Below are 17,074 nucleotides of genomic sequence, written 5' to 3' on the forward strand. Positions count from 1 at the left end.
TTTACTGTGAGCTCTGCACATAGCAACATAGTCTGTATTAGTAACCTAGAACTGTGCACAACAAACCCAACCGTACAGCTAACTCAGTGTCATTTTGCCACATATTTTAATGTGCTTTAATACTATGTCCCATATAAAGATTAAGTTTATATCATTCTGAATTCCTACATTTCACTGTATTGGATGTGTAGACACGGATTTCAGTAATCTCATATTTAACAGGGATTTCTGTGAAACACCACTAGATGCCAATATTCTTGGTAACAGTTCAAGGATTTAGGCACCGGATCCTGCCACCCTTACTCAGACAAACAGTCCTACTGTGTTCAGTAACAGTAGAACTACTCCTATGAGCAAGGTCCCATAATTGTCCTTTTTTCCTTACATAGGTCACAAATGTTGCGAAAAATAGGGTTCATTACATATTAGAACATAGACGCATTTTGTGTTTACATGTGCCCATCTACTATGGAATGAAATACTTGTAAAACTGTTTTATTTGGATTTTTATTTCTATTTACACTTATTTCAATAGGCTGAGTCTGCTCTAATTTAGGCCAGAGCTCACATTGGCCCCTGGGCAGCCCCAGGATTAAAGGAGATGGAGAGGGGTCATAACACCACCGTTGCCCCCTACCTTTCAGAAGGGCTGAATTTAGGTTAGGCACATTTGAAGGTTGAGTCCTAAATGTGTAATTGCTGAATAGAAAATCAACAGTTTGAGCCTTCCTTCAGATTGTGACAGGGCTGCGTGCACAGCCAGTTGCTGATATTCCAAGTACCACAGCAGTGAATGCCACCATTTCAGAAAGCAGAACACTGTTCTTCAGTTATAAAACAATCATACAAAATTCAAAGTCCAGAATACTTCTATGAGTCACTAAACTTCAAAGTGTTTGATCAACCTTTCCTATTCACTATAAGATTTAGAAATTCCACTCCAAATACAGCTAACTGAAAACATCAAGAAATGTGGAGTGTTTGCTGCACAAATGGAGTGATTTGGACAGCGTCCATTTACTGCTTCTCCCATGGGTTGGCAAAACCAATAATACTCAGCAACTGGCATGTTCAAAGCACTACAAACATCAGCTACTGAATTCTAACAGCAGTCCTATGAGGTAAACTTGTACGGTTATCCCTGTGTTAGAGGGGAAACTAAGCAGAGAGATGAAGAGATTTTCTCAAGGTCACACAATAGGTCAGTGGTGAATGAGGATTAGAAATTAAGAGGGAAATCCTGGCCCCGCTGAAGTCAATAGGACTTTTGCTACTGGGGCCCGGTTTTACCCAAAGACTTCTTAACTCTAAACCCTCTCCTCATTTCTCCAGCCATGTTGCTATTCCTAAGTTAAAATATTATATAAAATACATGCAACTTTTAAAAGTTTAACATGATTACTCAGTTTGGCAACATTGCCCAGTGTGGAACCACATGATGCATCTAATCCAAAATGGCAGCAGTCCATCATCATATGAAAATACTAACACAAAGAAGGGATTTTTCTTTAAAAGAGTGAGAAAGAAGGGAGAACAGTTTCTTAAGTGGATGTTAGTTTTCTTCGCTTGCCTGTTGCCAGTCCAGCTCCATAGATTTGTTTTACCTGCCACTTCTAGGAGAGCACTTCAAGCCCATTAGCATTCCAGAAAGTTTCAAATCTTCCCAGAGCAATGAAAAATAGTAACTTCTACAGTAAGGCCATGTCTACATTGCATATAGCTGCTGCAGATTATCGCTTGTGTGCATGCATATGTGGCTCCTTGTGTCAGTAGGGCACATACTCACCAGGAGTCCTTGTACTGATGCAGAGTGCAGTGCACAATGGCTAGGTATGTAACTCATCATCATCCAGCGCTCTGTCTTTTGGGAAGTTTTGGCAATGTGTGATGCGGCTGAGATGTGTTGTAGAGTTGACTGGGAGCATGGAGTCAACTTCCCAGTTTGCAACTGTCTCCTTCCCTAATGTCATCTATATCCCATAATTTTCATACCTTTTTTTCAAAATCCAAAACCTACATGGCCTTCCTTACTGTCCATCATCTCTGACAGAAGCAGGGAGCCTGCATAGCTCTGCACTATTGGCATGAGTGTTGCAAGCACAAGGCGCGTGATCCTGGCGTATGTGCAGAGGAGTGGGGACCATGATGATTCCTTAGAGGACAGCTTGCTGAGGGATATAGTGAAAACCAATTCAAAGTTGTTGGAGGAATTCACTAAGCAGCTGCAGATGGTGGAGCGCCATTTCTGGGCCCGAGAACCAAGCCCTGACTGGTGGAATTGAATCGTCATGCAGGTTTGAGATGAAATGAAGTGGCTGTAGAACTTTGGATGCACAAGGTCACATTCCTGGACCTGTGTGCCAACATCACCGCAGACCTCCAGCTCAGGGACACCAAAATGAAAGGTGCACTGACAAATGAGTGGCAATAGCACTGTGGAAATCTGGAATGCCAAAGAATCCATTTGGAGTCGGGAAATCCATTGCAGGGGCCATTATCATGTGCTGGACCATTAATCGCCTCCTGTTATGCAGGATTGTGACTCCTGGAAATGGGCAGGACATAGTGGATGGATTTGCAGCCATGGGGGTTTCTGAACCGCGGGGAGAGTGATAGATGGCATGCGTGTCCATATTTTGGCATCAGAGACCACTTGCCACAGACCACATCAACAGAAAAGGCTACTTTTCTGTGGTTATGCAAGCGCTGGTGGATCACCAGGGATGCTTCATCAACATCAGTGTAGGCAGGTCAGGGAAGGCGCATGACACTCACATCTTTAAGAACACAGCACTGTTCAGAAAACTGCGATCAGGGACTTTCTTTCCCGACTGGCATATTACCACTGGCAATGTTGAAATGCCAGTACTGATCCCAGGGGACCAGGTCTACCCCTTGCTCATGAAGCTGTACACTGGCCACCTCAACAGCACCAAGGAGTGCTTCAACTACCAGCTCAGCAGGTGCAGAATGACAGTTGAATGTGCCTTTGGTCATTTGAAGGGACACTAGCATTGTTTACTCACAAGATTGGACCTCAATGACAAAAAATTTCTAATGATTATAGCTGCCTGCTGTGTCCTGCATATCTGTGAAGCAAAGGGGGAAAAGTTTCTGCTGGGGTGGAGTGGCTGTCTGCTCAATTTGAATAGCCAGATACAAGGGCTATTAGAAGATCTCAGTGTGGAGCTATATGGCTCAGGGAGGCTTTGAAAGATCATTTTAATAGAGTCAGAGTAGCTTGTGGTGTTGTTGTGTGATCTACCTGGCCTTGCTCTTTTGCGGCCTGGTATGAACCATGTGGTGATTGCTGTACATGCTGCAACATACAGCATTCTCACTGCACCTATTAATTTTGTTTGTGAATGATCTTGTGTTGTGTGACACTGCGCAGTAACAGGTAAATGGTCACTTTCAGAACTGTTGAGCACCAGCCAGCATATGGTGTGAAATGACAACGATTAATTATGTTTCAAATAATGGAATTTTATTCTGTAACAAAATCAGTGCAACTCCCCTCCCCCCTGCATTTAAAAATGAATACATTAAAATGTAATAAATTAGGAGAACAGAACTTATGAAGAGGAAAGAACATTTCAACTATATATACACCACTGTAAACCACGCCTAAGTGAGTAATAGTCGTTTATAAACTCAATTTCTTATTTCTACATTGCAACTCTCTAAAACTGTGCATCTGAGACTCTCAAAGAGCCTTTCAAACACTAAGGCTTGCATTCCATCCCTTTGATCATCTTTGTCACTCATCTCTGGATCCTTTCCAGTTTCTCTACATCCTTTCTATACATTGATGATCAAAACTGGACACAGTACTCCAGCTGAGGCCTAACCAGCGCCGAGTAGAGTGCTACTGTGTCCAGTGTTGGTCATGGATGTAGAGAAACTGGAAAGGATCCAGAGGTGAGTGACAAAGATGATCAAAGGGATGGAATGCAAGCCATGTGAGCAAAGTCTGAAGGAACTGGGTATGTTTATCCTCCAAAAGTTTTTGCAACCCTCCTTCTCCTTTGTGTCATCTGCAAATCTGATTTGTATGCTCTCTATTCCTACATCCAGGTCATTAATAAAGATGTTAAATAACACTGGACCCAAAACAGATCCCTGTGGAACTCCATTTGAGACCTCCTTCCAATCTGACATCATTGCATTAATAGCTACTCTTTGTTTGCGATTGTTTAACCAATTATATATCCACTTAATGGTAGTTCTGCCAAGCTGGCATTTCTTTAGCTTACTTATCAGAATGTCATGTGGGACTATGTCAAAAGCCTTGCTAAAGTCCAGGTATATTATGTCCACTGCATTCCCCCTATCCACCAAACCAGTTACCTTGTCAAAGAAGGAAATCAGCTGGTCTGGCATGATTTGTTCTTAGTAAATCCAGGCTGGCTGCTAGAGATCACCCCTTCATCCTCCAAGTATTTGCAAATTGAATGTTTTATACATTGCTCTAGTAGTTTTCTAGGTATCGAGGTTCGGCTGACTGCTCTATAGTTCCCCGGCTCCTCCTCTATTCCCTTTTTAAAAATGGGCAATACATGTTAGCCCTTCTCCACTCTTCTGGAACCTCTCCTGTCATCCAGGAGTTTGAAAATATAATTGCTAAGGGCTCTGAGATTTCTTCAGTTAATTCCTTCAGCACCCTCGGGTGAACAGCATCAGGCCCTCCTGACTTGAATTCATTCGAATTTGTGGCTTTTTAAAGTGGACATTACTACATTTTTATTTCCCTACGTGCCTGAAAGACAGGTTAGCAGCAATTAAGTGGCTAATGGCCCAGTTGTGCGTTACATATGTAATATATATCACCATGAAAAATCGTGTGTGTAACAGTTGTCTGCAACATGTACGGGGATGCTTTGTGAGCGTTCTTGGATCTGCCAGGGACTAAGACTACCCTGTCACAGACACAGTGTATTATATCAGGATACCATCCTAAGGATAGTCTTGAGGGCTGGCTTCTTCACCTGTAAGGAGGAACAGGAACATGTGGGAAGCATGCTCTGAATTTGCAAGAAAAGTTGGGAAGAAAGAAAGCAGGATGTTGCAAGCTTGGAAGATCCAGATAAAATGGTGAGTAATGCATTAGTAGTCTAAGGGAACAAAGCTCTTTCAGACATAGTAAAAATATGAAAATATACTTGTTGGTGTAGTGGCTGCTGGTTGCTTTTGTTGTTGTTTTTTTGAAGATGAGGATAAAGGCAGCTAGACCATTTGAGAAGCTTCAGTCCAGAAATGAGGCCACTAGTCTCAGGAGAATGGTTTTGTCTGAGGAGGGTAACAACCAAAGACTGCACTCCCTTGGTAAACGAGGCATTAATTTCAGAGCTGAAAGAGAGACTTTATATGAAAGAGGGAAGAAATCAACGAGATGAGATCTCATCTTGTTTCATCTGCAATAGAGATACAACCACAGCGATAAAGTAAGGGAGAATGTAACATGTGACACATGGGGGAGCAATCTTTTCCCATACTGTTTTTCACCCACTAAGCAGAACCATTTGGGTGGTGTCCATTTCACAGGAGAAGGGATGGAATGTTTGAACTGGAGGTTCAGGGGCAGTTGGGGAATGACAGTTGGAGAGGAGAGGGTCGGACGAAAGAGCTGCATACCCCTAAGAGGACAGAGAAAACAGGCAGGCAGGGGACGTACCAGGAAGTGGTAACTTGTGAGAGAAGAAGCGTGGCAGGGGCAGGAAAGCAAATTAGAAATAAAAAAGGGATTGGGCAAAAGAAGAAACTAACTGAACTAGAGGGAAAGCGACAGCAGAGAAAGTGTTCGTGAAAGAGACATCCACCCAAAAAAGTGAGTGTCTGTCTATCGCACTGCATTGACTGTAGGAATAGATTTCTAAGGATCCATAGACAGAGGGATCTATAGACAGAGAAATTAGGGATTGGCTCCCATTCTGTTAGCCATGGCTCTGACTTTCAAATTCCCCCATACCATCTTCATAACTGGAATCACATGTTTTGAGAGCACTGCTGAAGTTACCACCTGGTTCTCCATTCTCTCATTGTTGGCTCAGGCAGGGGTGCTCTATACAGAACCCAAACAAGCATAAGACTCACCTTTAAAGTGTGTCAACATGCAAACTAGATGCTGCCATTATAAATATTAAAACAAAAGTTGGATGTGCCATTCACCAAAACAAAACTAACAACAAAGTCAGAAGCAAAAGTCATCCTGGCTGTAAGCAGATTAAATACAATGATCTTGTGCCTGAGCTGAATTTGGTTCAAGAGGACTTATGCTAAAATAACACTCCTAGACACTGGTGCACTTCATTTATTTTAGAGTAGTTTAGTTGTTTTGAAGCACTATTTCACTGATTGTTCACTTTTGACAATTTCTGTGGCCTTATAGAAGAGCCTGGTTTTCATGCTGATTTGTCTGTTCAGATGGCATTTCTTGTTCCTGCAAAACATTTTCTGGTCTTTTTCCTGTTGGGCTGAATAATTAGTTGTCTGGGGACATAAGGTTTTTCTAGTTCCAATATTAGTAAGCAGGAAAATGTCTGAACAATTCCCATCGTACCAATGAGAATCTTCCCCTCAATGTGTAGATGCTTTATAGCAGTGGTTCTCAATCTTTCCAGATTACTGTACCCCTTTAAGGTGTCAGATTTATGTCGTGCACCCCAAGTTGCATCTCACGTAAAATTTACTTGCTTACAAAAATCAGACAAAAATACAAAAGTGTCACAGCCTAAGTTCCCTCTAAGCTGTGTGGCCGCGCAGCTGCCTATTAAGCCCCAGCGCCGACCTGCCGCGACGCCAACCTGCCCCAGACTTGCCACAGCCAGCCGGGGCAAGGAGCCCCTCCCTTGGCCTGGCCTGGCCCCTCCCGAGCTGCTATGGCCGGGGGAGGTGCCTCTCCCCAGGCCCCGAGCTGCTGTGGTGAGAGAGGGCTAGGGGGAGTCCTCTCTCCCCACTGCAGCCCCGGGGCAGCCTGTACCCCAAACCCCTCATCGCCAGCCCAGAGCCCCCACCCAGCACCCTGAACCCCTCATTCCTGGCTCCACCCCAACTCAGAGCCCCTCCAAGACCCACCCCAGAGCCCACCCCCCGCCCCCAGCCAGGGCCCTCATTCCCCCACACCCCAACCCTCTGCCCCTCCCACACTCCAAACCCCTCAGCCCCAACCCCACCACATGAATTTTGTTATGTGCACCAATATGAAAGTGGTGTGTCACACATCACCTCAAATATTGGTGCACATAACAAAATTCATTCTGTACATGGACGTAAAAAATTAGAGGGAACACTCGTCACAGCACACTATTACTGAAAAATTGCTTACTTTCTCATTTTGTCTGTATGAAATTTTATTTTGTACTGACTTAGCTTGTGCTTTTTATGTAGCCTGTTGTAAAACCAGGCAAATATCTAGATGAGTTGATGTACTCCCTTGAAGACCTCTGTGTAAGCCTAGGGGTAAACGTACCCCTGGTTGAGAACCACAGCTTTAGAGAGCATTATATAACTCTCAGTATGGATACACAGACCAGATGAAGTAGCCAAATAAAACTGTTTACTACCCAACAGAGCAAGACTTCCACAACCTTATCTTTGGTAAAAGTTTTTAGGTAAAGTTTACAGAGGGTTCTTCTGTTGTGCCAATCCAGGAAGGCAGCACTGGGCCATGTGGCCTCCCTTTCTCGTATTTAATTCATATTCTGTATCACAGACAGGTCCATGAACCCTAGATAGTGGCAGGTTTCAGAGTACCAGCCGTGTTAGTCTGTATCCGCAAAAAGAAAAGGAGTACTTGTGGCACCTGAGAGAATAACAAATTTATCTGAACATAAGCTTTCGTGAGCTGCAGCTCACTTCATCGGAGGCATGCATCCGATGAAGTGTGCTGTAGCTCATGAAAGCTTATGCTCAAATAAATTTGTTAGTCTCTAAGGTGCCACAAGTACTCCTTTTCTTTTTCCTAGATAGTGGATATTTAGTCACACTTTGAAACTTCTGGGCAGACCAAACCTGGGAGTAATTGGTGCAGAGTAGGCTCTGCCCACCAGTACTGTTTTGGCACTATAGATGTTGAGCTGGACAGACCATTCTCCACAGATCCTTTTAATGCCTATTCTTAAAAGTAAAACAAGCTACCTTTGAAAATTTCTTTTAAAATCTGTTTTAAAGGCTCATAGTTGCACTTTCCTGAAGGAAAAAAAAAATTTAATTGGGCTCACATTGTGCAGCAAAAATTGAGCAGTGCAGTTATAGAGAACACCTCTCTCTCACAGGATGACCTGGGATGTTTGAGATGACAGTCCTGCAACTCGTTCATTCAGGATAGGGATACATCAGTGGAGGAGTGCTACGATCCAATAGAGTGCCTTTTTTGCCCCTAAACCTTTAGGGCATGTTGAAAGGCTTATATATAAATACAGGCTTTTCCTTGAAGATGCTGGGGGTTCTGAGCTTTACTTGGTGCTGCTTGTTTGGTAGCTTTTATTCTTTAACGACAGATTTGTGAATTTTTAGGATATTCTATATTGCTGCCTAGATGCCAGAATATGTAATCTCTTGGAAATACAGATTTCACAAAATGTAAATGAAGCATTAAATGAAAAAAAAAAAAAGTAGCTGTGTCTCTTTAACATGACAACAGTTTTTCATCAGGGTGCAGACAAATCTCCCTGCACATCTGAGGTCAAGATTCGTATTTCTCTTAAAGGAATACGAGAACTCATGGGACATGACCAGGAAAGAAAAGAAAAACCAATCTGCAAGAAAAGGAAAGAAGAGTTGTGGAAAATTTGCTGGTCAGAAGATAAAGAAAAAGTAAGTCTCATGGTTTTGACATGCTTATCACATCAGACTGATAAATATTACAGTAAACAATATAAACATGCCTGTAGCAGTAAAAATGGAAATAGCAAGTCCTGTACAGCAATTTTTTAGTTATATGGAATACATCATTTAAATATGATTTATTCATTTTCTACTATAAGTTTCTGTAACCTAATAATAGTAACTTATATAAAACAGCAAGAGAGGGAGGTCATGAGACTATCTGCGGAGATGTGGATCGCAGTAGTCTGACTACTAGCTCTTCTATCCCTAGGAACTTATTTTAAGAATAATAACCTCTTATATACTGCCTTTCATCTGTAGATATCAAAGTGCTTTACACAAAGGAGACAAATATTATCCCCATTTTACAGATGAGAAAATTAAAGCATAGACAAGTTCAATAACTTACCTGCGGTCCCCAGGAGGCTAGCAGCCAAGGTCTCCTAAGCCTCACTCCAGTGCTCTCTATACATAATCCAAATGGCATGGAGGACACTGAATTTGGCTAATCTAGAGAATTTTAATTAACAGACATGGAGGGACATAACTATGTGAAACTCTGTTAACTGAAATGGTGAACTCCTTGTCTCTATTGGACAATTGCACTAGTGTAACAAAAACTGATCTAGTTACACTGGTGTAAACCCCTATAATAGATTCACTTAAACCAATTTAGCTTAATACCATAAATTACTACAGTAAGCTAAACTGGTTGAAGTGGATTTAAAGTGATTTAAGTGTATCTGTATTAGGGGTTTGCTCCTCTGTAACTAAATGTTTTTTAGTTCCATCAATACAAGTTTTCTAATGTAGTTAAGAGCTAAGCCTCTATTGTAGTTTTTTTTTTTTTAATACAAGTTTTCTGGGGACATGACAAGCTAGGTAGTGTACTACTTTTTTGTCCCTTTACAGGAAATGACAATTTTTTTTGCAGTTTAGACTCAGTCATATGGAATTGTTTTAAACACTTTTTCTGAGTGCTTCATTGTCCATCTGTATAGCAATGAGAAGAGTGAAGCTTTAAATCTTTCATGGCTCTCACACTAACTCAGTTTCCTAGCAAGGATGTTGGCAATCAGTTCAACTCGTCCTGTGTTTAGTGTGGCACTACTGTATACTCCTTGACTACGGGGGAAACAATTATAAAGAACAAATGGGATGAGGGAAGGCATAAAAGGAAAATGAGGCAAAGACCATCTATGTGGTCTTAATACTAGTAGCTACCATGATTTTCAGTACGTTACCCATGATTACGAACTACCAATGTGTACTTTTTAGTAGCTCACATAAAAAAATTCGCTCCTCTTAAATAGTTCAAAGAACATCTTTTTAAAAAAAATACCTGTTAGAGGAGCAAGTGAAGGTGGGAGAGGGAGGAAGAATACCTATAGTAAGTTTTTATAGCATTATACTCCCAGCTACTTCCTTGTGAAATCAGTAAGGTTTGGCCTTACTTTGTCAAAATCATAGGGGAAATACTGCATTATATTTATAACACAGAAACCATATATATATTTAACCATAATGTGAAAGTTATTAGCTATTATTAAAAATACTCACTTTGTTGCACACATATACCTGTATTCATTTTTTTAAAAAAATCATTAGAAAACACCAAGCTGATGGCACTGGGAAGCCCAAGTGCTCCCTACTATAAGATATGCAGGGCTGGCATAAATCTTATAATTGGGAGAATTCAGCAAGTGTCTTCCCCATTTTTATTTTCACATTGCAGGGGGAAAAAAGGTTGTTAAACAATACTTTTAAAAGCAGCTTTATTTCTTCAGTTACAGGATGTAAATTCACATTTATTCAGCACCTGCCCCCCCATCCTTGTCACGTACACGGGTATGGTGTGGCACCACACAGACCACAGGGAAAACAACAGCTGGGCAGCTCAGCTCACCCACCGCCACACACGTGTGAGGCAGCGACGCTACAGGGGGAGTGGAGGGAAGGAGGCAGAACGTATTTATCCCGGCTGGGAACCGGCCGGACAACATGGTTCATGCCCCCCCACTGCAGAGCGGGGCTCGGCCAGCCGCGCCTCCCCGCAGGAGGCCTGTGGAGCACCCCGGGGGCCTACGGGGCTCCGTCGGGGAGGGCTCGGCTTTACCTTGGCAGGCATCCCCTCCTCGCTCGGCTGGGTGCGCGGGGCAGCGGGCCTTGCCCTGTCCGACGGGGAGGGTCTCTTTTCGGGGCGCGCCTTTCAGCACAGAGACCCGGGTGCCAGCCCCGCGGTAGGGCATAGGCCTCCCCGAGCTACAGGGCCAGGCGGGCAGCGCTACCCGGTCCGAGGCCTTGCTGGCGGCCTGCTCCCTGTGCGAGGGCAGCGGACGAGGAGCCCGGTGGAGCACCGCCAGCCCCGAGGGAAAGCCCAGCTCCTCCTGCCGAGGCGCCGCCAGGCTCAGCAGTAGCGCCCGGTGGGTGCCCGGCCTCCGGTCTGCGCTTGCCGCCCCCGTCCTGTCCAGCCCCGTACCTCTGCTGCCCGCTGGCTCCGGCGGCGGCGCTCCCACTTCCCGGCGGCGGGCGCCAATGAGGCGGCGCGTCCCGGCGGCGGCAGGCTGAGTGGGCGTGTGCGGGGGGCGGGCTGTGGGCGGCGGCAGCACGTTCGGTTGTGTGTGTGCCATGGCCGGAGCCCAGTGAGAGTGGCTGACAATAGGAGCGAGCGAGCCCGAGCGCGACCCCGAGACAGCCGGGACCCCTCGCTCCCCCAGCCAGCCAGCGGCAGAGGAGGCCCCCAGCGCCAGCCGCAGCGCCGCTCGCCGCGCCCGCCCGCCCTGCCGCGGCTCCTCTCCGCTCGGCCCGCGCTCGGCCGCCCCTCCGCAGGCCCCTCCGCAGGGCTCCGCCGGGAATGTGAGTGAGACAGCAGCCATCGCAGGCAGGGGGCCGCGCCGAGCGCACGGGACTGAGCGGAGCCCGAGCAGCTGCCCGTTCCTGAACCCGCCGCCAACGCCGCCCTGCGCTGAGGAGGCCGCTGCCGCCGAGGCCTACAGGCTCCTGCAGCTGCAGGGACAGAGCCCGGCGCGCACAACGCTCCGGCCGCCGCCGCCAGGGATCGGCCGCGCTCCGCCGAGCCCGGCTCACTCCGCCTTCTCCTCCTCGGCTCCGAATTCTCTGCCAGGAGGGTCAAGGTAACTTCACCCCCAGCCCCGAGAGGGCAGCGAGCCGGCCGCGGCGTGGGGGAAGGGCTGCGGGAAGGGCGGGAGGATCGGGGAGCGCTGGAGAAGATGGGGATCACGGGGCGGGGGTGGTAAAGGATAGAGTCCAGCTGTGTTACTTATCCCCTGGTGGAGGGAAATGACATCCAGTAACACCCGTCAGAATGCAGCTAATTACACCCCTGCTTTCACGGAGTGCTTAGTGGAGGCGCTTGCTCCTACCTAGCCGCTTGCAGTGGCATCCATCGGTATTTTTACATTCACTCGCCTTTCCTCGTATTGTCCCCAGCGGTGACAGTCTCTAGTGTGTGTCGCTGTGTATTTACCAAAATACTAAAAAATTTCCCGTGTTATAAATAAACACTTTCTATTGAGAAAGCTATAGCTGTAAATGCAGTTATCCACCACTTGTGCTGCACTCAATAAAAACCTCATTCCTCCCCCCCACCCCACCATGGAAATAGTGTTTTTCAGTGCATTTAAATGATCATTTAGGAATGTGAAAAAGTGACCAGTGTTTACTGTAATGTTGTTAAGGCTGGATGTAGTCTTGTTGAATTAGAATTAGAATTTAATAATGTATAAATCAGGTGAGAGAAACTGTTACTAAATTTACAGCAGAGAAGTGTGGGTAAAGCGTCTTGCTGACAGAATGATCCTGCAGTTTGAGTGATCTGCTCCAGTCTTTGTCCGTTAATGTTCTTAGCAATTCCATTTTGAGACTGTGTACAAATATTTCTGGGGAAATGGTTAGATTTTTTTAACAATTACATCTGACAAGGAGATGAAAATTTTGTTTAATTAGGCGAAATAGGAATAACAAATCTAGAATGTGTGTCATTTTTTGTTATTTCCAGAGTCCTGCTGACAAAACGTAACTTTTTGTGTTTGTATATTTTGAGAGACTCTACTCTCTCCTTACTTAGGAATCACGAATTGGTTTGTAGAAGTGAAAGTATATAACCATTTCTCCATATAATTTGTCTGACTTTCCCATGAAACTTCCATGGCCCCTTGATGTCATGGTGATGTTGGCATCTGTTTCAGTTGGTAAATAACATCTGTTTCAAGTATAGAAGTGTGTTGCTCATAGCCTATTAAATGTAGGATGTATTATTTGGGATGATAATGAAGCCACACCTGAGGAAAAATTAAGTTGATGAAATAAGAATTGTTTTTAGATGATGCCGGCTTCACTGTCCAATATCAAGGGATTCCTCTTGGTTCCTTGAAGAAGTTATATATTTTATATTTTCAGTAGACTTTGTGTGTGTGTGTGCGCACGCGCACACACACACAATAATTTTTCACGTATTAAAGTTGACAGGGTTTCATTTAACAACCCTCATCTTTACATAATTTTTAAAAAATCATACTTAAAAAGTATTTTGCATAATAAGAAAAATCCAAATAATGTTGATTTAAATTATTTATGAATCAGATCAGTCCCCAAATATTTTAACAAAATGAGGACTTCAAGGTGTACTGCAGGTTGCAAAATCAACTCCCATTAGCAATAGTAGTCCTTTAGATAATTGGAATCAATGGACATTGAGTGCTCTCAGAACCTTCCAAAAACCTGTAAGACCCTGATCCTGGAAACATTTACACACGTTTAACTGGAACAGGTACAGAGAAGGGCTACTAGGATGATCCGAGGAATGGAAAACTTGTGTTATGAAAAGAGACTCAAGGAGCTTGGCTTGTTCAGCCTAACTAAAAGAAGGCTGAGGGGAGATATGATTGCTCTCTATAAATATATCAGAGGGATAAATACCAGAGAGGGAGAGGAATTATTTAAGCTCAGTACCAATGTGGACACAAGAACAAATGGATATAAACTGGTCATTGGGAAGTTTAGACTTGAAATTAGACGAAGGTTTCTAACCATCAGAGGAGTGAAGTTTTGGAATAGCCTTCCAAAGGAAGCAGTGGGGGCAAAAAACCTATCTGGCTTTAAGATTAAACTCGATAAGTTTATGGAGGAGATGGTATGATGGAATAACATGATTTTGGTAATTAATTGAACCTTAAATATTCATGGTAAATAGACTTAATGGCCTGTGATGGGATGTTAGATGGGGTGGGATCTGAGTTACTACAGAAAATTCTTTCCTGGGCATCTGGCTGGTGAATCTTGCCCACATGCTCAGGGTTTAGCTGATTGCCATATTTGGGGTTGGGAAGGAATTTTCCTCCAGGGCAGATTGGAAGAGGCCCTGGAGGTTTTTCGCCCTCCTCTGTAGCATGGGGCACAGGTCACTTGCTGGAGGATTCTCTGCTCCTTGAAGTCTTTAAACCATGATTTGAGGACTTCAATAGCTCAGACATAGGTGAGAGGTTTTTCACAGGAGTGGGCGGGTGAGATTCTGTGGCCTGTGTTGTGCAGGAGGTCGGACTAGATGATCATAACGGTCCCTTCTGACCTTAATATCTGTGAATCTGTGACTACTGTGAGTAGCTCTACTGATTAAAGTTGAACACGTGTAAGTGTTTGCTGGATCTGGGGCTAAATCTTTTTTCTTAAATCTGTTCTTTCCACTTCACTGAGAAAATGTGGTTTAACTTTTTTGTCAGAGAAGGCAAGCCTGGTAAAAATCAAGAATTTGGTTGTTGAGAGGCGGTAGCTATATAACAGGTGAGCCCCCCCTTTGACACAGTGCTGTCTACACGGGAGTTAGGTCAGTATAACTGCATTGCTCATGGAGGTGGATTTTCCACATCCCAAGTGATGTAGTTACACCAGCATAACTTGCTAGTGTAGACCAAACCTAGTGAACTTTCTTTGGTTTTAAAGCATAGCAGTATATTTTAGAGAACTTAATGTTTCCACAAAACACCCACCTTTCTTTATGGATAGTAAACTGAATTTTATTTCTGTTTTTAATTGTCCTATAAAGTAGTTGTGACTTTAATATTAAAATTCATTATTATTTTTGAGCTCCTAGAAGTGTGCATGGTGCTTTGTGAAAACAAGTAAAAGATATTTTGTGACCCAAAAAGCTTATGATCGAAGGCTTTGATCCTGCAGACAGGTCTACACAGGCATACTCCTGGACCTCTGTGGAGTTCCATAGACATCAACTGATCTTGATGGATACACATGTCTACATGTGTGGATCTGATTGCAGAATCAGTGCCTAAATTCAGACATGATGTAACAGGTGAGGGCCGTAGACAAAATAGGGGAGAGGACGGACAAGAATTACAGTAGTACCATGAAGCTACTTCATAAGGCCTATATGTAAATTGATGGACCATCTCTCTTTGATGTCACAAGTGGGTTCTTAGGAGGGATGTGAATGAGGAGAAGGAGGTGGCTCTTGACAAACTCATTTAATCTTTACCTGTTTTCATCCACTGGGAATGTATTTATAATGTGTGTTTCCCTTCAGTAGGGATATGTCCTCAGCACCAACCACTCCTCCGTCAGTGGATAAAGTAGACGGATTTTCTCGGAAGTCCGTCAGAAAAGCCAGACAGAAGAGGTCACAAAGCTCCTCCCAGTTTAGGTCTCAGAGCAAGCCTATTGAATTAACTCCTCTGCCTTTTCTAAAAGGTAAGGCTCAAGATCAGTTGTATGATTAAAATATTTTTATTTTACAGTAGACATCTAAATTGTGCTAAAAAGTATTATAACAGAAATTTGAGGGGGGATTTGACCTGTGAGTGAGAAACAGTTCATGCCATATTAATATTTATTAAGCTAAAAAAAAATTGGCATCAGTTAATATATTAAAAATGAAAACTTGCATCTATGAATGGATATGTGTTTACTGTTTGCAATACTTGTGGAAGTTCTGAATTCTAATACTAACAGAACCATTGCTGGCAGTCTGAAGGCACACAAGCTTTTTGCACATATTTTAGGTTATCAACCCTTAACGTTTAATCCAGTGTGGCAATAGTTTTTAAATGAGGAGATGATTCATTAGCAGATGTGAATGATATTAATTTAGCATTGAATTCTGTGATCTGCCAAGCACTTTCTGCAGGGAGCTAAGTGCTCTCAACTCCCACTGATTTTTAGTACAAGTCTGGGGGGCAGAGCCGCTCTTAGAATCATGTCCTTGCAGGGAAAAGGATGTATGTATTTTTCATTTTGTCATCCATTCAGCCTTCCAAAACTGTTATTGAAGAGGCTTAAGTGGTCAAATGCAGATTTCTAGGTTTTCTCATTCTACTTGTTGTTTACAAGGGAAGAAAATAAGTACAGTTAACTAAAGTTAATATTAGAGTTGATCATTGTGGTAGCTGATATTGAAGTTCATAATTCTGGACATTGTCAAGAGCTAGTAGGTTTAGGCCTATCGCCTTTGTTTTGTTTTGCAGATATGTACATTTTCCACATCCCTTCTCTCTACTTGTCTGATACTTTTGTGTTTAGTCAAAGTATTTAAATATGTAAAGGACCTGCTCTGACCAGAATCCTGCCACCCTGCTTGCTCGCAAGAAAGGAGTAGACACATGAAAAATACACACTTCTATATGCATCTATCAATTGAGAGAAAACCAGGTTGCCTGAATTTTTAGTGGATTGTTAGTGGATTTCTCAGTGGAGTTGTCATTTTTATAACATGTCTGAGAACTTTTTTTGTGGAGCTACTAGAGTTTTTAACATCAGGAGCCAAATAACTTTTTAAAAATAGTATTTTAATTGTAAGTTAAATTTTCGGCCTGTCATCCCTGACACTTTCTTTTTTGAAATACCTACGACTCTGGTTCATAAAGAAGGACAATTTGCCCTTTGGTTAATTTGACTAAATTTTGGAAATTAAATAGATTTACATTTTATATAAAAATGAGCACACTGTTGCTACAACTGTTATTAATTATTTGTATTGCAGTGGCTCCTAGTGATTCATTCAAGGAATACACGAGGCACTTTATGCACATATAACGAAAATTTGGTCCCTACTATCTAAGGCCCCAACCCTGCAAACACTTACACACATTCTTAACTTGACTACCATGAGTATACCCATTGAAATCAATGAGGTTACTCATGCTGGTCAAGTTAAGAATGTGTGTGTTTGCAGGGTTGGGGCTTAACTGTTACTGCAAGAGACAGTGTGTGAATACGACAG

General features: G+C 43.3%; 1 protein-coding gene across 10 annotated transcripts in view; it reads left to right on the forward strand.

Moving 5' to 3' along the window:
• The first annotated feature begins 11,374 nt into the window (after nt 1-11,374).
• The window catches only part of PPP2R5E (protein phosphatase 2 regulatory subunit B'epsilon), a 101,820-nt gene continuing 96,120 nt past the window's right edge, over nt 11,375-17,074 (forward strand). The window contains exons 1-2 of one of the 10 annotated variants that reach the window (XM_043549718.1): nt 11,375-11,960; nt 15,386-15,546. In XM_043549718.1, the coding sequence (XP_043405653.1) occupies nt 15,390-15,546 (157 nt within the window). In that variant the 5' untranslated portion in view covers nt 11,375-11,960; nt 15,386-15,389. Of the gene's footprint in view, nt 11,961-15,057; nt 15,304-15,382; nt 15,547-17,074 lie in introns of those variants that run through there. The other 9 variants (XM_043549719.1, XM_027830171.3, XM_007068005.4 and 6 more) reach the window with 9 other exon arrangements.

The sequence above is a fragment of the Chelonia mydas genome, chromosome 6 (genome assembly GCF_015237465.2).
Source record: "Chelonia mydas isolate rCheMyd1 chromosome 6, rCheMyd1.pri.v2, whole genome shotgun sequence".
NCBI classification, from domain to species: Eukaryota; Metazoa; Chordata; order Testudines; family Cheloniidae; genus Chelonia; species Chelonia mydas.